Here is a 21205-nt window from a genome sequence, read left to right as displayed (position 1 = left end):
ACAATAGAACAAAGTACCTAAGCTTTGCACATGGAAGTTTCGTTAGCAAAGGCCTTTTCTTTCCTTGTTCCACATGCCTATGCAAAAGCACATGGGAATTGGGATAGTGACTTAACAACTTTGGATCAAAGGTATATCAAAACAAAAGTACTTGGAATAGTGACTTTAATAACTTTGGATCACAAAAATGAAGGAAATTGTTTTGGGAGGCACTAGGGAGGGGACCAGGGAAGCGAATCAGCAAATAGGGATGCACATGCCAGATTGGTCATTAACTGTCATGGAGGCAAAGTTGAAACGGTATTGAGTGGTTGGGCCGACCCAACCCCACGTATTCTTACTGACCCACAAGCCATTGTATAAATGGAATGCTTATGATGTTGTAATGCATAAAGAAGAGGCTCAACACTTCCTGTACGGCCCATGTTGGAAATGCGGGAAAGATATATATACATATATATATATATATATATATAAAGTCGTACTTTCATCCTTATTCATTTATTTTGTCTCGTTCCTATATGGCTTAACGAATCCTTCCGTAATTATCTCTTCCATTCTTTCGATTTTTTTTCCTCAACCCTAATCCTAATCTAATCTTCAAGCCAAAATTTCTTGGGATTACTATATATAATTTTTGAATTATGTTTTCAACACTCTCTTATCTTCAACTCAAAAAGTTTGAAATATCAATTCAAATATTAGATTATCATCATCCAAGATGCCTGCATTCTTACTCATATATATGGTTCTCGAGCTATTACTCTTCACTTTGTCCCGTTCCATCAAATTGTGACATTTAAGGTTTTTATTCAGGTCAAATACTAATTATTATTTAGCTGAATGTATTTACGAACCGACTTGCCGTTATGGACCGGAGGATTCTTCTTTTTAGAAGGTTTGCATATAGAAATCTAAATGGTTTGATTAGTAGTTTGAGTTTTCATTTTTTGGGATTTTTGCATAGATATTCAACACGCAAGTAATTGAACAAATTGCAAGCCATCAAGTCCATCCATGAAAAGATGAGACACAAGCCAAGTATAAGAATTTGCATCAACTTGACCCTTTTTTTTCTTTAACAAAAGTTGACATTACTATTGATCCAACCTTAATTGCTGTAAATTTTCTTAAAAGCACTACCACATGCAATTGTTGCAAACTTTCCACTCAAGCCATCAAAATTTTTATGCTAATCATTGCATGTCTTTTGTATTTGCTGAAAAATTGAGCTTTTTGTGTACAAGAAGATCAGCCAGGATTTGATCTTGCACAATCTATTTTCCTAATTAGTCATGATAGCAAATGATGCAATGATATATTAGTGTCTTGCTCATGCAGATGCAAATAACTGGAGGTGGATTTGACGTCTCCAATTTTTTGTCTAGTCATATAGCTAACTGTTAAGTGGGGATTTTTGTGGAGCTTACAGTAGATTATTTCTAATTTTATTTTTCTTTTTCATCGGTAGTTTATGTTCGAATAGATTTTTGTTTCAAATGAGAATTTTTGTTTGCGATTTCATTGAAATAGTTTTTTGGTGCAAGTAAGGTCTATATCTTTGTTATTTGTTCTGTATTATAACCTTAATACTATGAAGTTGTTCTCCGATTATGGGAATAGTTAATGCTTCGTTGATATTGCTTCTTTTCACATTGATCTTCCAAATTCATATTAAACTATCTAATAATTAAAATTTTTTTTACAAATTGCCCGTTATGGCTCGGAATTTGTTCATGGTTCTTTTCTTTTCTTTTGTTTCTTTTCTACCCTATAATTCGATTAATTGCAACTTGTCATGCCCCAAAGTCTACTTGAATATTGAGGAATAGGGATGACAATGGGGGCGGGTGACTGGATGACAATGGGGGCGGGTGACTGCGGGCATCTGCCCCGCGGGGGGCTAATGGGGAAGGGGCGGGGGGAATTTTTTTCCCCCTGCTTAGAAACGGGGCGGGGGAGTGTACCCCCCGCCCCGTCACCCGCTTTAAAAAATAAATATATAAAATATATATGTATATAATTATATATATAATATATAATTTAATTAGTTACAAACTTATGATAATGATATTATTAGTTATATCTATTATATAATGTCTATTAGTATATATAATATAATTGATATTATTAATTATACTAATAATTATATATGTGTACTAATACAATTTATTAATTGGTTATACTAAATTCACTAATATATTTATACTAAATCTCTAATTAGACTTAATACAATAACATTTTTTTCTTAAAAAAAGCACAAGCACAATAATGAATTAGTGATTGTATTTGTACCAAAAGTGAAAACTTGATTATTTTAGTTATATTTATTTCGTCATGTTGGATTGTATTCAAATATTTTTTATTTAATTATTTTTATAAGTTTCAATTGTAAAATTACAATGAATAATAATTTGATGATGTGTAGATATTTTAGTACTTGATTATTTATTAAAATTTAACTATAATAAAATTATATAATAAATTTTTATTAACCCCGCAAAAAAAACGAGACGAGACGGGAACGTGGCGGGACGAGCGGGAGACGGGGGATGGGACGGGGTCGGGGGAAGTTTGTAGGCAGGGACCCTCCCCATCCCCTGTCCCGTTGCCAACTTGCCATGCCTATTGAGGAATCTATTGCTATTCGTTTGCTAGTACAATGGTCAATAATACGTCATCGTGTTGAAACGGAAACGTGGTGGTTAGTCCATCGTTGAACAGGCAACTGTGGGCCGTGGCCCATGACTATGAGGCAATCTCACATGCCCCAAGCAAACTGTCACATGCCCATGTGGAATGATTTTCCTCATTCTCGTGATTCCTCCTCCTTTGATGTTAATGGAGACAGGTCCTAGCCCCTAACTTGCCTTATTGGCTAATGCTTCCCTTTCGTGTGCTCGTACTTAAATCAAGTTAAGTGCAACAATCGAAATCTTTTAAAGTTTTCAATGAATAACCAATCAAACAACTAAGTTTTTTAGCAGCGGAAGGTTTAATTTTGCCAGTCTCTAGATCAAAAAGAAGAAAATTTTGCCAAATGTACGTGTCAAAATCTAATTGATCAACTATAGTTGACAACGAGCATCACCTAATTCAGATTTCAGTTCTATCGCAGTTTTTGGATAAAATATCAAACTTGTCATTCTCGAGTCTGAATGGAATTTAAATCTAAACGGGGAAATTTTGTAATTTTAAGAAGGATTGCCGTTGAATCAACTTAGGAATTGATTGGAGACAGATGTTTAAGAACCACAATTTCGCTGCATTCTAAAAAATCTAGACTTTCCTAAAAAAATTTGCCAGCGAGTGAGTAGGCACTCATCTGGACGGTAGTGGTTTAGTCCCTTCCGAATTTTTCTTCGATCTCTTTAGGTCCTCCTTTCCACACGGTATAGAATAGGACTAGGTCTGAAATAGATTATATCATGTCTCGAGAAAAAAAAAAAAAAAAAACTCTACTTTCCGCCTTGACATTACCTTTCATAATCGCCTTTTGGACACGGTTTCGCTCAAGTTGGCATTATTTTGATTTTTGTGTGGTCGATCACTAGACTAATTGTAGCATGATGGTGATGAGTCCAAATAATGGACTATTCTTCTAGCCCGCAATCCCTCTTCAATTTCATTGATGAATATTTGTCTCTTGCACTATTTGTTTATTTTTTTCTCAATTTTGCTTATGCATGCACATTGAAAGAATTATAAATCAAAGTACGGTGACGTTACTTCAACTACAATTGTGATGTGGTCATTAATAGTCACATGAGCATCCTCTTTGGTGAATGAAATTGCCAATTCATCGAGAAATATATAATATATCTAACTACTTTTTCTATGAATAAAAAAAGGGTCTAATTGATATAGGAAGCACCGTAAAGATCAATTAACAAGATTTTTTATCGATACAATAATAACAGCGTACTTATGTCATGATCAGAGATATCCCAATATTTTTATTAAAATGATAAAACTACCCTTTTCAAATCCCAATTACGTTTGGACTTGAGAAGGGTATTAAGGCTTGAGAAGGATAAATTTGACATGCTGCTCAAAAACTGCTAGGAGAATAAAATTTGGGATGAAAAAATTACACCGGCCATTTTCTTTAAGTGATTATTTGTGGGTGGCTACGAAAATAAAATCTGGATGGAAATATTATTATCTTGGCTGTGACATTTTGTCGAACAAGGATTTTTTTTTTTAATTTCACTAAGCATTTTAGTTGTTTAGTGCAATCTTTGAAGACAAATATATACACCAACATAGGTCGGCCAATTTGGTCCAGAAGTTTTGACTACTGGTGAAGTATATAGACCGTTACTAGTACACTGATTGAGGCAAAGGGGAGAAAACAACCAACCAAAGAAAAAGGGAAAAACAAAGAGGATTGGTTTCAAAATGCGTTCTAGGCACCGGTTAGGTTTGAAGGAAAGGAACAGAAAGAAAAGCACTTTGGAAAAGAAAGGATGGAAAAGAACAAGAAAGCGATTTCCATCCATCTTATTTTAAATTTCATATAGAAACAAAAGAAAGGAAACATTAGGTATATTATTTGAAATTGAGATGAAAAAGAAAAGAAAAGAAAGGAAAGGATTATGTATTGTTTACATTGTTGCACAACTTAATAAAATCTAACTTGTGAATATAATTTAACACCTTAACCTCTTAATTTTTTTCCGTCTTGTCATTCTCATAAAAATATATGACATATTAATGTGCCAGAATGAATTAATGTATATTGATTTTTTTTAGGAATATATTAAAAAACTACTAAAATAAAAAAAGCTATTAACATATGTCATCAAAAATTTTGATATTCAAAATTCCCAAATATTACTAATATAAAAAACTAGATTTAAGTGTTATCATTGTGTGGAAATTGTATTAAAGAAAAGTTATATTAATTGTAAACATGGAAAGAAAAAGGATAATTTAAGAAATTATAAATTGTATCATTTGTCATAGTTTCTTTTCCCTTCCTTGCCATCCACTTTTGCAAGAAAAACAACCTAATCCAAAATAACTAGAATCAATTTCAACATTTCCTTTCCAATCCTTTCCTCCCTCCTCTCTAAAACCTATCCAATCCCATGAAAACTTTATCCTTCCACCTCCTTTTCTTTCTTTCCCGTTATATTACTTCAAAACAAGCAATGCTTTGAATAGATTTCCAAGAGTTGACACAACTTTTCCATAACCTTTTGACTCAAATAGATATTTTTGACAAATAGAAAAATCTACTTGAACTACAAATTCAACTTCGTGGTCTCCACAAGTGCAAATACCGCCAATGTTATTAAATTTTCAGAACCAAGGGCCCCTCTAAACTCCCCTCTTGATTCCTTGTGTGGGAATGTCCCTTGCAATTTGAGAAAAAAGTCTTGCTAATGACAAATCCCTTTTTGCCCACCAAACTTCCCTAGTAGATGAATTTCTTGCCAACTAGGAAAATTGTTGCCGACTTTTTGTCTTTTACAAGTATGAACTAGTAGTAAACTTGTCATGCCAAAAAATGGTTAGATATGGCCTATGGGTTATATATATTTAATAGTTCTCATTCAGGCAAAACAAGCAACTCAAGTCCTATGTTTTGCTATAATGGAATAATCACATGCAAAAATAATGATGTGTGTTTGCTCTTTGCTCTTGGCAGCTTCAAATAGTTAAATATCAATGGGGAAAAAAAATGCAAGATTTCATTTTATTTCTTTTTTTTTTCCTGGTATAAAAAAGAATTAGAAGAACTTTCTACCACGGGAGAACAAGTACTTAGAGATGTGTAGAATCTCGTACTTCCCTAGTAAAATTGCATCCTCTTGTTGGGATGACAAAAGGGTTTCCAACTTTAGGTTAATTATGTTATGATTTTAGTTAGAATGAGCTTTTGCACATGATTTATTTTTGCTCTTGTCTTCTTACTTCTTATCAATTCTCACGAAGGATTTTTACTAAATTTGGTTTTGTGACACTTTTGAAACTCTAATCCCAAAAACATTTTCTTTTACTAGTCCTAAATAGGATACATAGGGAACTTCCTCTTTTTTTTTTTGGGGTTTGTAAGTACGTACTAACTTTAATTTAGCCCCTCATGTTTTATTTTCCACACATTTGATCATTTGTGATTTTGTCTCGTAACGTGTTCATGGCTCCCTTAATTTTCTTGAATTGTTAACAATTTACACTAAATTAATATAAAGAAATTAATTGTTGAAACATAATGGACCAAGTAAAGTATTTCATACATGTTGCCATGTAGGACCCAATTGAGATGAAAACCAAGCAAAGGACCATATGCAATAAAAAAAAATTCAAGTACAAGGGACTAAATGTGTATGTGAAAACACCTTGAGAGATTAAAAGTGTAATTTTTCCAATGTATAAGTACTATATATAGTATGTAGAATAAAAATAAAATTTGCTTGATAAAGCTAATACTTTTTAGTAGGGCTAGCTGTAATGACAATGCCTAAAGCAAAGAATAAAGTCAGAAAAAAAATCCGTCGGTGATGCAGATTTCACTTTCTTACTAGTCAATTCTTATTATTTTCCGTTACCATTTAATTTTATGTTGATCACAATTCACAAGAAAGATATTAGTAATAACATAAGAAAACGACATCGCACTGCATGTATTTTGCTCGACTGTTAAAAAGGTTCTTGTCCAGTTGGGGTAGCTGGAGTTTGTAAATTCTGATGTTGACTCCATGTGATTTTGAGTTGTATCAATCTTTTCAAAACATGCAATTGATATTAGATAATAGTCCCAAAAGGGTTTTCACAATTTCAATTTACTGATTTGAAAGAAGGGAGTTTGAAAGGGAAATATGATTATATGAAGTTTGTTGAATCTCACATATGACATGTTTCTATTCTTGACAAGTTAGGTATAGCATTCAATGTTTGTACCCATATCATATGATGAAATTGATGGAAAACTGCATTGTACTGCTAGAATTAAATGCACAATTTCCATAAATTTCTGAGAATGCCTTCATGAACCAAGATTAGCAGTAGCAGATAGGTGGAGTAGATTAGCCTAGAAAGGCCTGTTTTTTTAACTGAATTTTTGTAAAAGTTGGTTTCTGAAAATTTAAACTTGGAATCCAAAAAAAAAAGTTGAAAACATTATATGACAGATTGTTTTTTTAAAAAAAAATTAGAAACTATGGTAGGTCTTAAAAATAGGGATGTAAATGAGTTAAAATAAGCCAAACACCCAAGTTTGAATTGTTTAATTATTTTAACAAGTTTGAATTTGGCTTGTTTACTTCTTGAGTCGAACCGAAACGAACTTTTGTCGAGCCGAACTCGAGACGAGATTGAGTAGGTTGAACTTTTTACATGTAAATTTCATTTATATGCTAATTGAATCAAGTTTGAATTGAACCTGAAAGTTTATCAAACACAGATTACTGGTCAATAGAGCTGTTAAGTTAATCAAGTAGCTCGAAAGCTCGTTAGAGCTCGGCTCGTTAAGGCTCGAGCTCGGCTCGTTAATTTTGGTTAACGAGTCAAGCTCGAGCTCGAAACATGCTCGTTTAGTTAACGAGCCGAGTAAGCTCGGCTCGTTTGATAATCGAGTAGCTCGTTAGAGCTCGTTAATGAGGGGCATATTTGTCATTTCAGAAATTAAAATTATAAAAATTAAAAATTATAGATTTTTATTAAGGTTAATTTGCACGAGCTCGAGCTCGAGCTCGTGAAGCTCGACTCGTTTGTGATAAACGAGTCGAGCTCGAGCTCGAACTCGAGCCACATGTACATTTAACGAGCCGAGTTCGAACACATTTTTAAGCTCGTTTTCCTAACGAGCTCGAGTCGAGCTCGGCTCGAATTAAACTCGAGTCGAGCTCGGCAGCCAAATACTCGGCTCGACTCGGCTCGATTAACAGCTCTACTGGTCAAGTTTGATTTGATTAATTGGTGAACTAAATTCAAATGAACTCTCAATGAGTCGAGTTCAATTCAACTACTGAATAGTTTGATTGGTCTTTCAACCCTATCTAATAACATTTAAACCAGAAAATCTGAGATAATTTTAGATTGACTGATATAATACATTTTATATTTCGTTATATATATAAATCTAGAGATTTTTTTTGTAATGAGTGTTCATAAGTCACTCGTTAACACACTTAAAATTTACCCAACCTACAATGTATATATAAATACTAAAAATTATTACCTTCCCTTATATTTATATATTTTTCCTATTTAACCTTACCTACCCTCCCTTGTATTTATTTACTCTCTAATTAATTTTATATTTTAAAAAATACGACACGTGAAAATATATCTTAACGAGTACCCATAAGGCACCCGTTAGACACACCCTAAATCTAGTTATGCTCATTTCAAGCTGTATCTTTTTGGATTATGGAGCCATGCTTAACAGGAAGACTGAATATATTATTGTGATTAAACACTTTATGTGGATAAAATTCGGCACAAACCAGTAACTATATATCACTTTCATAAACAAGTGTTAATCACCGTTGAAGGTATTAGTTGGAACATTTTGAGAAGGTTCATTTTCGGTGTGTAAACTTCAAATCAGTTGGCTTAGTCCTGAAATAGTAAGCTTACGCTGTCTTAGTTGAAATTAACAACAAAATTCGTCATCATTAGGAAAATTTAAGGATAAGTGAAAGTACATGAACTTGAAATGTTTCAGGGTTGAAAATGACACTAATGCTTGGGATTGTGTTTGGTTTATTGTAACACGCTTTATTCACTGAAACTTACAACAAAAGCAATTAATAATATCTAATCCTATAGTTTTTGGAACGTACATACATGAATCTATTGTATTGGGATTTTATGTTTTTTGTATTGAATTAATCTTTCCTACTTACATTGACAGTGTATACACTGTCAGTGTTGGATGAATGACAACTATACAGAATTTGAATTTGAAATTTAATTTTTACACATGTGTCATAAATCCAGCGGTGATAATATATACACTGTTAGTGTATATAAGATTTACTCTTTTTTATTTAGTTTTAATATTATGACAATACAGTGCAACTTTATTTTTAATATCTTTAGAACAAAATAGTTAAGCACCAATTCTGAATTTGTACTAAAAGTGTCTCTAAAACCAAAAGTGTTAAACTCCAAGCACTCTAAAAGTTCCTCTATTAGGAAGATTAATTTTTTTTTTAGCAAAAACACTTTAACTCCAAATAAGATCTAACACGAACTTTATTACTCGAAAGGTTCAAACCCTTTTGTGAATTCAAACTTTGTTAAGTAAGCTTGCAATTTTTCATTGTTCAGCAAGAAACGAGCATACAATTAAAGGGGCAAACCCTAGTTCAACTACATCATAAAAAACCAAGAAGATGCAGTGATCAAAACTCTATAACCCAAAAACAAAAAAAACAAACAAGAAAACAAGTTTTCAGAAATTGATATATAGGGGACTTCCTAAATAGTAAAAGCTACAAACATTTTTTTGTTAGACTAAGAATGTCAAAACAAAAATAATGTACAAACTGAAGTTGTTTTTACGAACTTGTTCTTAAGAAGCAATTGCGTTAGATGCCCATAAAACATGGTTAGATAACCCAAAAGCAAATCAAACTTCCCCATTTGATATATCAGCTTACTTTTGTCCCCTTTTACTCTGGGATGATAAGGACAAAGTTCATAAACTCCAGCTGAGAATTTGCTATAATAAGATAAATTCTGAAGGGAGAATACAATTATCCTTGGCTTAAGTTTCTTCAAATGCTGGCTTATCAAGTAAGCCAATTTTTTTGGGAAAAAAAAATACAGCTGGAAGAGGAAAATTACAAGTAAAGAAATGGTACTTACAAGAATGGTAATGCAAAATGGTCCCTTTAATGGAAGTATTATTCAATCATTTCCTGCTAATGCAAAATCCAGAGGAAGAAAAATTTAGAATGGTAATTTATAATTGCATTACATGCATGGACAATAGAGGCAATTAATTTAATGTTAACTATTTTTTATTGAGTTATAAGATTTAGATATTTGCTAGCGGCCCTGTTTAGACAGTACATGTTTTATTTTCTTTTTTTTTTTTGTAACATATTCGTATTTCTAAGTGCAAAATACATATTTTACATAACAAGTTAAAATTTTCCAAATTTATTCTTCTTAAATGCAGCAAGGGACTATTAAGTTATAATCGAATTGCTATTAAACAAAACAGTAGCAATTCAATCATCTTTTGAGACTTTCCATGCAAAATTCTATAGGATGAGTCATAATTAATTCAAGAAAGTATTGGTATATCCCTACATAAACCTTTCTTCCTCTTTAAATTGTTTTGTGCTACTGTTAAGGGGTAATTACTACTAATTAGGATTATCATTCTCTTCCCGACAAGCAAAATTTTCGTAATCCAATAACTGAGAGACCATAATTACATTTTGGCATTTTGGCGCCTGATGAAGCAAACAAACTTTAGATTAATTTTAAGCAACTATTATTATACCCTCTAAGCTCCAATCTTGTCCCCCATTTAAAGAAAGGGATAATTTCACAAGCCTCCTTGAGGTTTATAACAATTTCAGGCAATGCCCTCCAAGTTTAAAAATTACACATACCTTCCCTCATTGTTTAAAATGATAAAATTAACCTTCATCCAATGTTGAATTTAAAGTCTCCATGAAAAGAACTAATGTATTTTAAATTAAATTTAGTAAATGCTTTGAAAAAAAGTAAAAAAAGAAGAACAAGAGTGATGAACTTCTATCTTGTTATAAACACCTACAAAACCTAAACCCAATCTTACTCCATATAGTAGTGATTTTAGAGTAAATAAAAACTTTAATTTCCTCCACACATAGATTCTTATTCAATTAGTTTTGTTGGTCAAGTAGGTATCAACATTGTTTTTAGCAGATAGGAACACATTTTCTAGAGAACTTTATAAAAGTATATCAGTAATGTTTTGAGTTTAACATAACTAAGGAATTTTATTTTTCTGGAGGATAATCATCCAATGGCATTTTAAGATTTTCAATGGAGATTTTTTGCTTACATCAGCAAAGTGAGCTTCAAAGTATTTTTCTGATGGAGGTTTCTGTAATTATTTAAACCTAAAGGGTATGTCTGCAATTACCATAAACTTCAAGAGAGGTTTATGAAATTATCCCTTTAAAAGAAATTGAATGGAAGGATTGAATTACACCTTCATGCTACAAGCCTATGACCGACAAATTACTACTCATAGAGTTAGAGTGGATGGATGTAATAAATATAAGATTCCCTTTCTCAATAGTCAATAGTACTTAATTAATTTAAGTATAATATACTACCCCTTAAGTGCTGGGCCTGCTAACCCTTTTTTTTAATGCTATGGACACTTGACTGCTGCAGCAGCTTTAAGTATAAAAAGTTAATGCTTGGGTGCCGAGTACTGCTCATCATGAGTTTTTTCCTCTTCGTTTTTAGTGCAAGTAACGTCCTTTTTGCATCTTGGTAGACTCATAAAATGTGGGGGTCATGATTTCTTCTTTTAACTAATCCATAAATTTTATTTGTATTGTGTTTAATGTGGAATTAGTTGGTTCCACGGTCTTATTTAGAGCATTTTTATTAGTTTAAAAAAAATCAAATAATGGACTTGTCAACTAGTTCGTGCGGACCATGATAAAATTTTTTAATTTTTCAATCACATTTTTTATGTGATGTATATCATATTTAAAAAAAAACTTATAATACTATTTTTCTAAAAAGCTCTTAAAGAGGATATGTCTAATTCAAAACTAGCTCTTAGTTTTTTAATAAATAAAATTAAAGTGGATAAGTATCTAAATGTTAATGGAAAAATAGATGTCCGCGTACACGTTCAAATACTAAGTTAAATTAAGTAAGGTTGAGACCTCAGAATATACAGGTTCTGAATTTTAATCACTCTGTCCTCTTTTCAGTTTTTAAATCCCACCCCTCTCTTGTTAGAAAAAAAATAAAATATAGTAAGTTTTTTTTAAATTTTTTATGCTTTAATAGGAGGATTCGAACCCAAAACCCCTTACTTACATTCCATCCCCCAAATCACTCCATCCATCCCTTAAAAAAAAAAAACTCACTCTATTCCATTTTGATAGGTTTGTTTTCCTTTTTTCCATCCATCCCAAATTATACTGCATTTTTCAATTAAAAAATGTAATTAACTTGTAACTTCTCTAAAATACTCTTGTCTAATGTAGATTAAAATTAAGTATAACCTAAGTTGATGCAAAGCTAATTAGCCCTATTCCATTTAATGTAAGAGCATTTTAGATAGATAACGAGTTAGATTTATTTAACTTTTCTTAAACTGCGTCAAAAAAAAATATCAACCCTATCAAAGTAAGACGAAAGAATAGCAAGTCAAGTACAATATACATACTAACGATTTTCCACTTACACCGACGATTAAAAAATCTTATATACTATTAAATTACATTTCCTTTCTTTGTAATGGTCTTTTGTCCCCTAGCGTTTATTCGCTTGTCAGAATATAAATAAGATCCGAGGGGACAACCGACGAGGTGAAAACGTGCAATACAAGGTCAAACTCAAAGCCGCGTTGACTGTTTCCATGAAAGCCCCTTAAATCTAGCGGTGGAAGGAAAACCATGTGAAGGGCGTCAACTTACTCTTAAACAATAATAAGTACAAATGTTTTTTTTTCAATGACTTGGCTGGCTCTCACTCACTTTTTTGCTATAAATTTCTTAGCAGCCTTATTTTATTTTATTTTATTTTATTTTTGTTTTTCAATGTTTTATGGTCAACTCAATTAGGATGTTTAATTTGTATAAATATCTTAATTTCATAATGCAATAAATTTTGTTATGCAATAATTCAAGGAAGAGATTTTCTTGGTCATCAAAGAAAAATAAATCAATATTTTTCATCTTGTTTGGTGTTTAGCAACCCAAACTTTTTTGCAATTATTTACTTTTGTCTTTTCATCATGTCAAATATTTTAATAAGGATTTTTTTTTTCATTTCTGCGGTTAAATGATAAGCACACAAAAAAAAAACAATGATAATTTTAGAATTATTTTCTAAAATGCAACACTTTTGCAAAAGAAATTTTTACCTTTTTGTGAAAAAGAACAATATCTAGTGCACTTCTTAATAATTACAACTAGATTTTTCTAGATCATCTCACTATTTATTGCCCATGACAATGAGTGATCGACACTATTATTTTCTTTCTCGTCCAAATTCAACTTCACTAAAACTTTTAACCACTCAAACTTGAATAGCTAGCAAAAAAAATTTGTATGACTATGATTTCACATTAATTGACAATACAAATATGCAAAACCGATTTTGCATGATCGAGAAAATCTTGATCTAATGATTAAAATTGAAACACCAAAAATTGAAAATCCTGAATTTTAATCCCTTATCCCCATCCGGCTTCTTAAATCTCACCCATATATATAGACACATGACTATAATTTCACAATATTGAAGAACTTTTATCCATGCATGCAATTGACAATCAGGAGAAAAGAAGACAAGAAAAGAAAAAAAGAAAAGATAAAATTCAGAACCAATAATTTTTTTTTTATAAGATTCAGAACCAATAATTGGCCTTTGGATTTACTATGGGTCAGACCTTTATAGCTTTACCCATGCATCAAATCCTCATCGCGGACCTCACTCGTTTACAAATACCGCTTTAACTAAACCTTTTCCCCCAGAAACTTACGTGGCAGTTCGTGATTAGCCACCTGAAGCTTTACCTATACTTCATTAGTCCTACAAAGCACACACTTTTCTCCAACTGCCTACGTGGAAACCGGTCATTGGCTAACTTAACCTCTGTTAAACAATTGGTAATGTCTAAGAAGAACAAGATTCCCAAAACATTATAAAACCTTTAAGCAATGTTAAAAAAAAAAAAGAGAGAAAAAACCCATAAAGATTAACAAAATCTACTCTTTCTCCTTTTTTTTATTTTTTATTTTTTGGTCAATAGCAAAAAAACCACTTCCCAGCTTAGAAGTTAGAAAACTCCAGAGGGACAAACTTGATAACTACAGAAGAGTTTAGCCTACCTGATTAATAGTAAACTGGTAGAAAATAGATATCATTTGCTTTCTCACACTTCACCTGATAATCATAATCATGACATGCAATTCATCCCAGAGAGAGAAATCTCACGGAAGGGACCAAGAAAGGCAGGAAGCCTACTGTGTGTGTGTGTGCGTGTGTGAGGGGGAGAGAGAGAGAGAGAGAGAGATAGCAAGACACAAGGCATAAAACCAGAGAGGAGAGAAAAACATTTTATTGACCAAAAAAAAAAAATATGGTGTGTTTTTTTCTTTTTCTTTAAAATTTGAAGAGAAAAAGATTTGACATGCATGTGAAAAAACCAAATGGATAGCTGGAAGTGGATTGATTTAGAAACAGATTAACATTAAAATTGTTTTTTCTGATTTTCCTTCCTTATTATAAGGCCTCCACCCCTTCACACCTTTCCCTGGTTCACATCTCTTCCTCTCTCGCTATCTCTGTCTTGAATTTGATATGTTTCTTGATCTCTTGTCCTTCTTCTGAGGCTGAGACCGAGGACAGAAATATAATATATCTTTCACTCTTTTGCCTCTTTCCCATTTCTCACTTTTCATATAAGAAACAATAAGACCCTTTGCCTTTATTCTCCTCTTCTTCCTCTCTGAATATAGATCTCTCTTAGCCTACGAGTGTTAACTAGAATTCTGCAAGAGTCGGCACAGGGAAAATTGGATATAGAGAAATTTTTTGTAGAGATACTTGTATACATAATACAGAGGTACTTTCTCATCTTTGTTGATTATCTCTGAACCTGCATTGTATGGTCCTTTTCTCTTTCATGCTCTGTTTTATACTCGCTGGCTAGTGCTTTATCATTTGTCAGATCTCTGGCAGATCATTTGCATTGTTCTTTCTCCTTCACTCTTCTGTTTATGGCCCTGTTTGTTGTTTGTTTGGTTTCGATTGATAATTTTTGCCTATTTTCCGAAAAGGGATCTCCTCAATTACCTGAAATAGATCGAGTTTTGGACTCTTTTTCATTCTTGGTTCTTTGTTTTCTGTTACTATAGATGAATGCATAGCTCAAGATTTGATTTTTAAAAAATTGGGTTTCAAGAAACACTTGCAGCTTTCTTGATTTTCATTTCAAAATTTAACATGTCAATGCATGTAGAAAAGTTTTATGCAATTTATAGGAAATGAACTGCAAAGTCATGATTTTGATCTAAAATTTATGCATTCTTGGGAGTTGGGAAGGTGTGTGTCGGAAGATTTGCTTTGCCTGTGTCTTGATTGAATTCTTGTGATTCAGGTTATAGTGATCATTAGAAAGTAGCAACTTTTCGTTAATTTCAAGTGATGATTTTATCAACCAGTAAATGTTTATATGTTGTTTTATTTGATTTTCCTACCAATTAATGAATATGATAGGAGTAGTTTTCTTTTTCTTCCTTTCGGAGGATTTTGCATGGTTTAGTTGAGTTGTTTGTGTGAGACTGATTGATTCAGCATCCCCTTTTCTTCCCCATTATCTTTTGCTGACTTATTGGCCAAGAGGGCCCTCAGTTAGTTTTAGGACGGCGGAATTTTATAAAAGGCCAGGCATTTGGGCCCATATCATGTGGAATTTTAAGTCTTTAAAGTAACATCAAAGTTCTATTCTTCCATAGTAGATGCAATCAGATCTCCTAGTTTTTGACTAGATCTGCATGCATTGAACTCTGCAGTCCCTATTTTTCTTTTTTGAGACAGTCAATTGCATTCATGAAGTGGAGCTGTTGGTAAAGTTTCGGTTCTGTTTGCACCAGTTTCTTGGTTCTAATTTAGAAGACTCCATACTTAAGTAATTGCCTGGATTGGTAAAGAGATATCAGCTCCGCTATTCATATAGATTATCTGAAGCTACCGAATTGTTTTCTTTCAATGAATTCTTATTCTTTTGCCCGAAAATTTTTGTGATCTATAAATTCCTTTGGATCAAATTCTGGAATTCCTTCGGAAGTTTCTAGTGCTAGTAGTAGCTTACAGTTAGCTTCTTCACCCCTTCCACCACCCCTCCTAATTGCTAATCAAAGAGAAAAGTGAAGAAGTTGATTTGGAGTCCTTGGCAACGATAGAGCAGGCTGTGTAGTTATATTTTGGTTTTGATTTTCTGATGAAACTTGTCCACTGATTTTAACCCTTGTTCTTCCACTTGCAGTTAGTTGATCAATTTTTGGGATCATGAAGCACAGGGAGAAAGATGGAAAACCGTCATCTCATCCAGATAAAAGTTCAAGGACAATTCCCATGGCAATAATGTTTATCGTGCTATGTGGCTTTTCATTTTATCTTGGAGGAATCTTTTGTTCTGAGAAGGACAGATATGAAACTGTTGAAGATGCAATTGAATCACCCAAGTCAATTGCTGCAGGCCCTCTCCAAATAAAAGATGTTTCCTTTCCTGAATGTGGCCTCGATTATCAGGCCTACACTCCATGCACTGATCCAAGGGTAAATTTTTAACTACTATCTCATGTTATTGAGCATTTTAGGAGCTGGTAATTGAAATTTACTTGCCTGTGCTCCATTGATTGAGTGACACTAATTACGATTAGTGTAACAGAGATGGAAGAAGTATGGTTTGCATAGGCTGACTTTTCTAGAAAGGCATTGCCCTCCAGCATTTGAAAGGAAAGAATGCTTGGTTCCCCCGCCAGATGGCTATAAGTTGCCCATCAGATGGCCTAAGAGCCGAGATCAGTGTTGGTACAGGTAATAGTGCATGATATAATTTCATCTTTGCATCTATTTGCTTGGCAGTTCAAATTTTGAAACGTTTTGTCTTGTTCTGACATTCCTAAATGGGGTTGCTATTTAGAAATGTTCCATATGACTGGATTAACAAACAAAAGTCCAATCAACATTGGCTGAAGAAAGAAGGGGACAAGTTCCTCTTTCCTGGTGGAGGTACCATGTTCCCCAACGGAGTTGGAGAGTATGTTGATCGGATGCAGAAACTCATTCCCGGAATGAAGGATGGGACTATCCGCACTGCCATTGATACTGGGTGTGGGGTGAGTCTGTGATACTTATTATGTGTTTGGTTTCTGTATCAACACCTCCAACACTACCAATATTGTTTTTCCTTTTTCATTGTCCCCTTTTTCCGTTGGATTATAAAATATCTGGAAAGCTATTATTTTCATCAATGGTCTATCGATAGGAATTTTGATGTTCTCTTAAGTTGTTGATGTAATTTAATTCTGATAATTGGATACAGTCCTTCTTGCTTCAACGGTAACTTTTATGCTTCAAGTTGTCCAGAGATCAGAGCCCCTATGGTAAACTGTGCTTTTAACTTTTCCTTTAGGGATCATAAGTAAAGACCTCTACATTCGGATTCAGTATAACAGTCTGTTTTTTGATCCTGATGAAGAAAATTGTACAAACGGGTTTTGAAGCTGTTCTAGTTTTATTATCCTTTTGGGCTTTGGTAGGGATGAGGTGAGGAGTGTTATGATCTACTAGAATAAACAATAGTGTAACATAAGAAAACTAATGATTGTAAAGGTGTTAGGCATGTTGCTTTCGTGCAACATTTTCGAGTAAATGGTTAAGACTTGATTTCTTATTCTTTTAAATTTCATTGCTATCTCTAGGTTGCAAGCTGGGGAGGTGATTTACTAGACCACAATATTTTGACAGTCTCCCTTGCACCAAGAGATAATCACGAGGCTCAAGTTCAGTTTGCTCTTGAACGTGGGATTCCTGCGATTTTGGGAATCATTTCAACACAGAGACTTCCTTTTCCATCAAATTCATTTGACATGGCTCATTGCTCAAGATGCCTCATCCCATGGACTGAATTCGGTGAGTAGTATTAAGCAAATGTTCGGATATAGAATCCCCCGAATTATCTAGCTATCATTTGAGAGTCAAAGTTTGACAGAATAATGTCTGTTAATTTGACCAGCAATAAAAATTGATCACTGCAATTCTTCAGCATTGTGTTTATAGCTGTGGATATAGGGAATGCTGCATTGATTTCCAAGGCATTATTGGATGATGGGAATCTCATTTTTTTTTTCAGCAATAAAAATTGATCACTGCAATTCTTCAGCACTGTATTTATAGCTGTAGGTATAGGGAATGCTGCAATGCTTTCCAAGGCATTATTGGATGATGGGTGTCTTTTTTTTTTTCAGGTGGAATTTACCTTCTTGAAATACATCGTATACTTCGTCCTGGGGGTTTTTGGGTTCTCTCTGGCCCACCTGTGAACTATGAAAACCGCTGGAGAGGATGGAATACTACTATTGAAGAGCAGAAATCAGACTATGAAAAATTGCAAGAATTGCTTACTTCCATGTGCTTCACATTTTACAAGAAGAAGGATGATATTGCTGTGTGGCAGAAATCTTCAGATAATAACTGCTACAAGAAGCTTGATTCTCCAGATAACTACCCAACAAAGTGCGATGATGGTACTGAGCCAGATTCAGCTTGGTACACTCCACTTCGGCCTTGTGCTGTTGTTCCTGATAATAAGTACAAGAAATTAGGGTTGAACTCAATTCCCAAATGGCCCCAAAGACTGCATGTTGCTCCTGAACGTGTTACAGATGTTCGTGGTGGCAGTGATGGTGCTTTCAATCATGATGATAGTAAATGGAAGGCACGAGCTAAGCACTATAAGAAGTTGTTGCCTGCAATCGGGACGGATAAGATAAGAAATGTGATGGATATGAACACATTGTATGGAGGTTTTGCGGCGGCTTTGATTGATGATCCCTTGTGGGTGATGAATGTGGTTTCCTCATATGCAAGCAATACACTTGCTGTGGTGTTTGACCGGGGCCTTATTGGAACCTACCATGACTGGTAATGTGTGAAGCAAAATGTGTATTATCCTGGTTTGCAAGTATTGCAGCATAAATTTTGTTCTGGGTTGTTGTTTCTCTTACTTACTTTTCTGTGAATTTGTAGGTGCGAGGCTTTTTCAACATATCCAAGAACTTACGATATACTTCATGTAGATGGCCTCTTCACTGCTGAAAGCCACAGGTATGGGCATCTTTATGATTCCTTCTGCTAGTTGTCTGCACATATCTTCATTGCTGTTGATGTGGGTCTATTATGCGGCAATATAATTGAAGTTCTTAGCCATCTGGACCTGAAATAAGTTCGAAGAAACAGCTTGGGCCTGTTTCTTCTTTGCTGGTTCTGAAGAGTATTTGTTAGGATTTTCTTTGATGTTCAAGTAATGCTTTTTTATGTTTAAGTTTCGGCCGTTGCTTTTGAAACACAGGCATTGCTTGGGGGTAAGTATACCACTGTATGTAGCTGCAGAAGCATTTGGAGTTCATTTTGCTACCTCCTTGCTCTCTTTGTGTCTGTGCATGTGTGTGCATGCTTGTGCCAATATACAAGTCATGGCAATCCATGAAGTCTTAGATTATACAGGAGAATTTTATGTTGTTAGATTTGTGTTTGGCCTGCATTTGGCTGATATATGTGACGTGATTATAACACCGGTCGTTGGTCCTTATAATACCAGCTACAAACTTGTGGGTTGCTGGACTTTTGCGTATACTAAACGAAAATGGTATAAATGGTGCATATAATCTAAGACTCAGTTGCTGATTCTGTTGTTCCTCATTATCACTTCTTCATATGTGCAGATGTGAAATGAAGTACGTCTTGCTGGAGATGGATCGCATATTGCGGCCTAACGGGTATGCAATCGTCCGCGAGTCCAGCTTTTATGTTGATGCTGTTGCAGCCATAGCTAAGGGCATGAAATGGGGATGCCGTAAAGAAGATACAGAGTATGGTGTTGACAAGGAGAAGATATTGATTTGCCAGAAGAAGCTCTGGTATTCTTCCACTAAGCAGACTTCATGACAAAGATGATGAAACATGCAAAGAACAAAAGATACTATAGTTCTGGTGAAGAGTCTCAAAGGAGATCAGATATATATACACCAACCATAGGAGACAATGTCCCATACAAACCACAGAAGATATTTGTTTGAGAAAATATGAACACAATTTTCAATTGGAGAATTGGCTATATCCCAATAATTTTTTCCTGATTTTTTTTTCTTAGTGTATTGTAAACCATACTATATTCTTTATTAGGTTCAATGTTTAGGTTTTTTTGTATTTCTAATTTTTCTCCTTTTTACTCTTTTTTTTCCCATGCCAAGGCCAGCTGTGGTAATGTAATGTGTTGTATGCATATCATCTCAGCTCATTGGCTCATTTAGTAATGAAATTTGCTCTCATATTCAAGTTTCCAACTTTCAATCACATTTTGCATTTTGCATTCATTTCTTAAAGAGGCTTTTAGGTCAATAAAAGTGCTCCAAAAACTTAGAATGAGAATGCAATTTTGTTAGGAAAGATCTAACTTCACTAGTCTTTCATCTCATGGCGGCTACAACTTCCACAAAAGAAGAAAACAGTGATATTCCTGTAAGAAAAAAGAAGTTGCAGCAACAAAAGAAGTTACAAGAACAAATCATAAAATGCATTAAGATGGGCCTATCTGTTTGGAGATTTAGAACCAGTAACAGAAATCTTATACCCTAAAATACAGAAGTCATCTAATCGTGAAACAGATGGACAAATAGAAGACTTGTGATATACCCCAAATAACAGAGGCATCATCTGGATATGAATAAAAAGGATAGACATCATCCACTATGAAACAAATGGATATCCAAAAGAATCAGAAATTGCTCAATGAATAATGCTGAAGTTCCCAGCTAGAAATTTATAAAAAAAAAAAAAAAAAAAACAAAGGGGTCTTCAGCATTCTGACAGTAGTGTTCCAGTACAATTTAACCAGTATAAAGCCAAAAATCTGGAGTAAAACATACATGGCAAATTGAATATTTTCAGTAGAAGGAAGAAAAGACAAAGTGCAGCATAGCTTGAAATCCTGAATCGATTCCAGAAACAACTGCCAATTACAATTGCAGAATAAGAGTCATTCACATGCTCAAGCATGTAATTGAATATCCTCAAATTTTGAGGCTCAAAAAGGTAAAAAACGACCACCTTATAAGCTTAGCCTGAATAACAAAGTATAAACCTACGTGTTTTTTGAAGAATGTACGCTCTAATCACTAATCAGTATCTGAATTAGAAAAAAAAAAAAGTCTTGTGACTTCCCTCATTTAAAAGATTAAGAAACCCCAAAAGAGATGCAGTCTTG

At 33.7% G+C, this 21205-nt stretch overlaps 1 protein-coding gene across 3 annotated transcripts; it reads left to right on the top strand.

Annotated features, from left to right (window-relative positions):
• Window positions 1-14469: 14469 nt before the first annotated feature.
• LOC113705478 (probable methyltransferase PMT20) lies at window positions 14470-20292 on the top strand. 3 transcript variants are annotated; one of them, XM_027227337.2, is made up of 8 exons: window positions 14470-14779; window positions 16202-16494; window positions 16607-16755; window positions 16862-17057; window positions 17643-17853; window positions 18189-18864; window positions 18970-19047; window positions 19665-20292. In XM_027227337.2, exons 2-8 carry the CDS (start codon window positions 16225-16227, stop codon window positions 19885-19887), a joined length of 1803 nt encoding a protein of 600 aa, XP_027083138.1. In that variant the 5' UTR covers window positions 14470-14779; window positions 16202-16224; the 3' UTR covers window positions 19888-20292. The 3 variants fall into 3 exon arrangements, with proteins under 3 accessions (XP_027083138.1, XP_027083139.1, XP_027083140.1); XM_027227338.2 differs by lacking the exon at window positions 14470-14779 and adding an exon at window positions 15644-15782; XM_027227339.2 differs by lacking the exon at window positions 14470-14779 and adding an exon at window positions 15840-15860.
• The last annotated feature ends 913 nt before the right edge of the window (window positions 20293-21205 follow it).

This window comes from Coffea arabica, chromosome 8c (assembly GCF_036785885.1).
Source record: "Coffea arabica cultivar ET-39 chromosome 8c, Coffea Arabica ET-39 HiFi, whole genome shotgun sequence".
Classification (NCBI taxonomy): Eukaryota; Viridiplantae; Streptophyta; class Magnoliopsida; order Gentianales; family Rubiaceae; genus Coffea; species Coffea arabica.
This window is presented reverse-complemented; position numbering and strand designations above follow the sequence as displayed.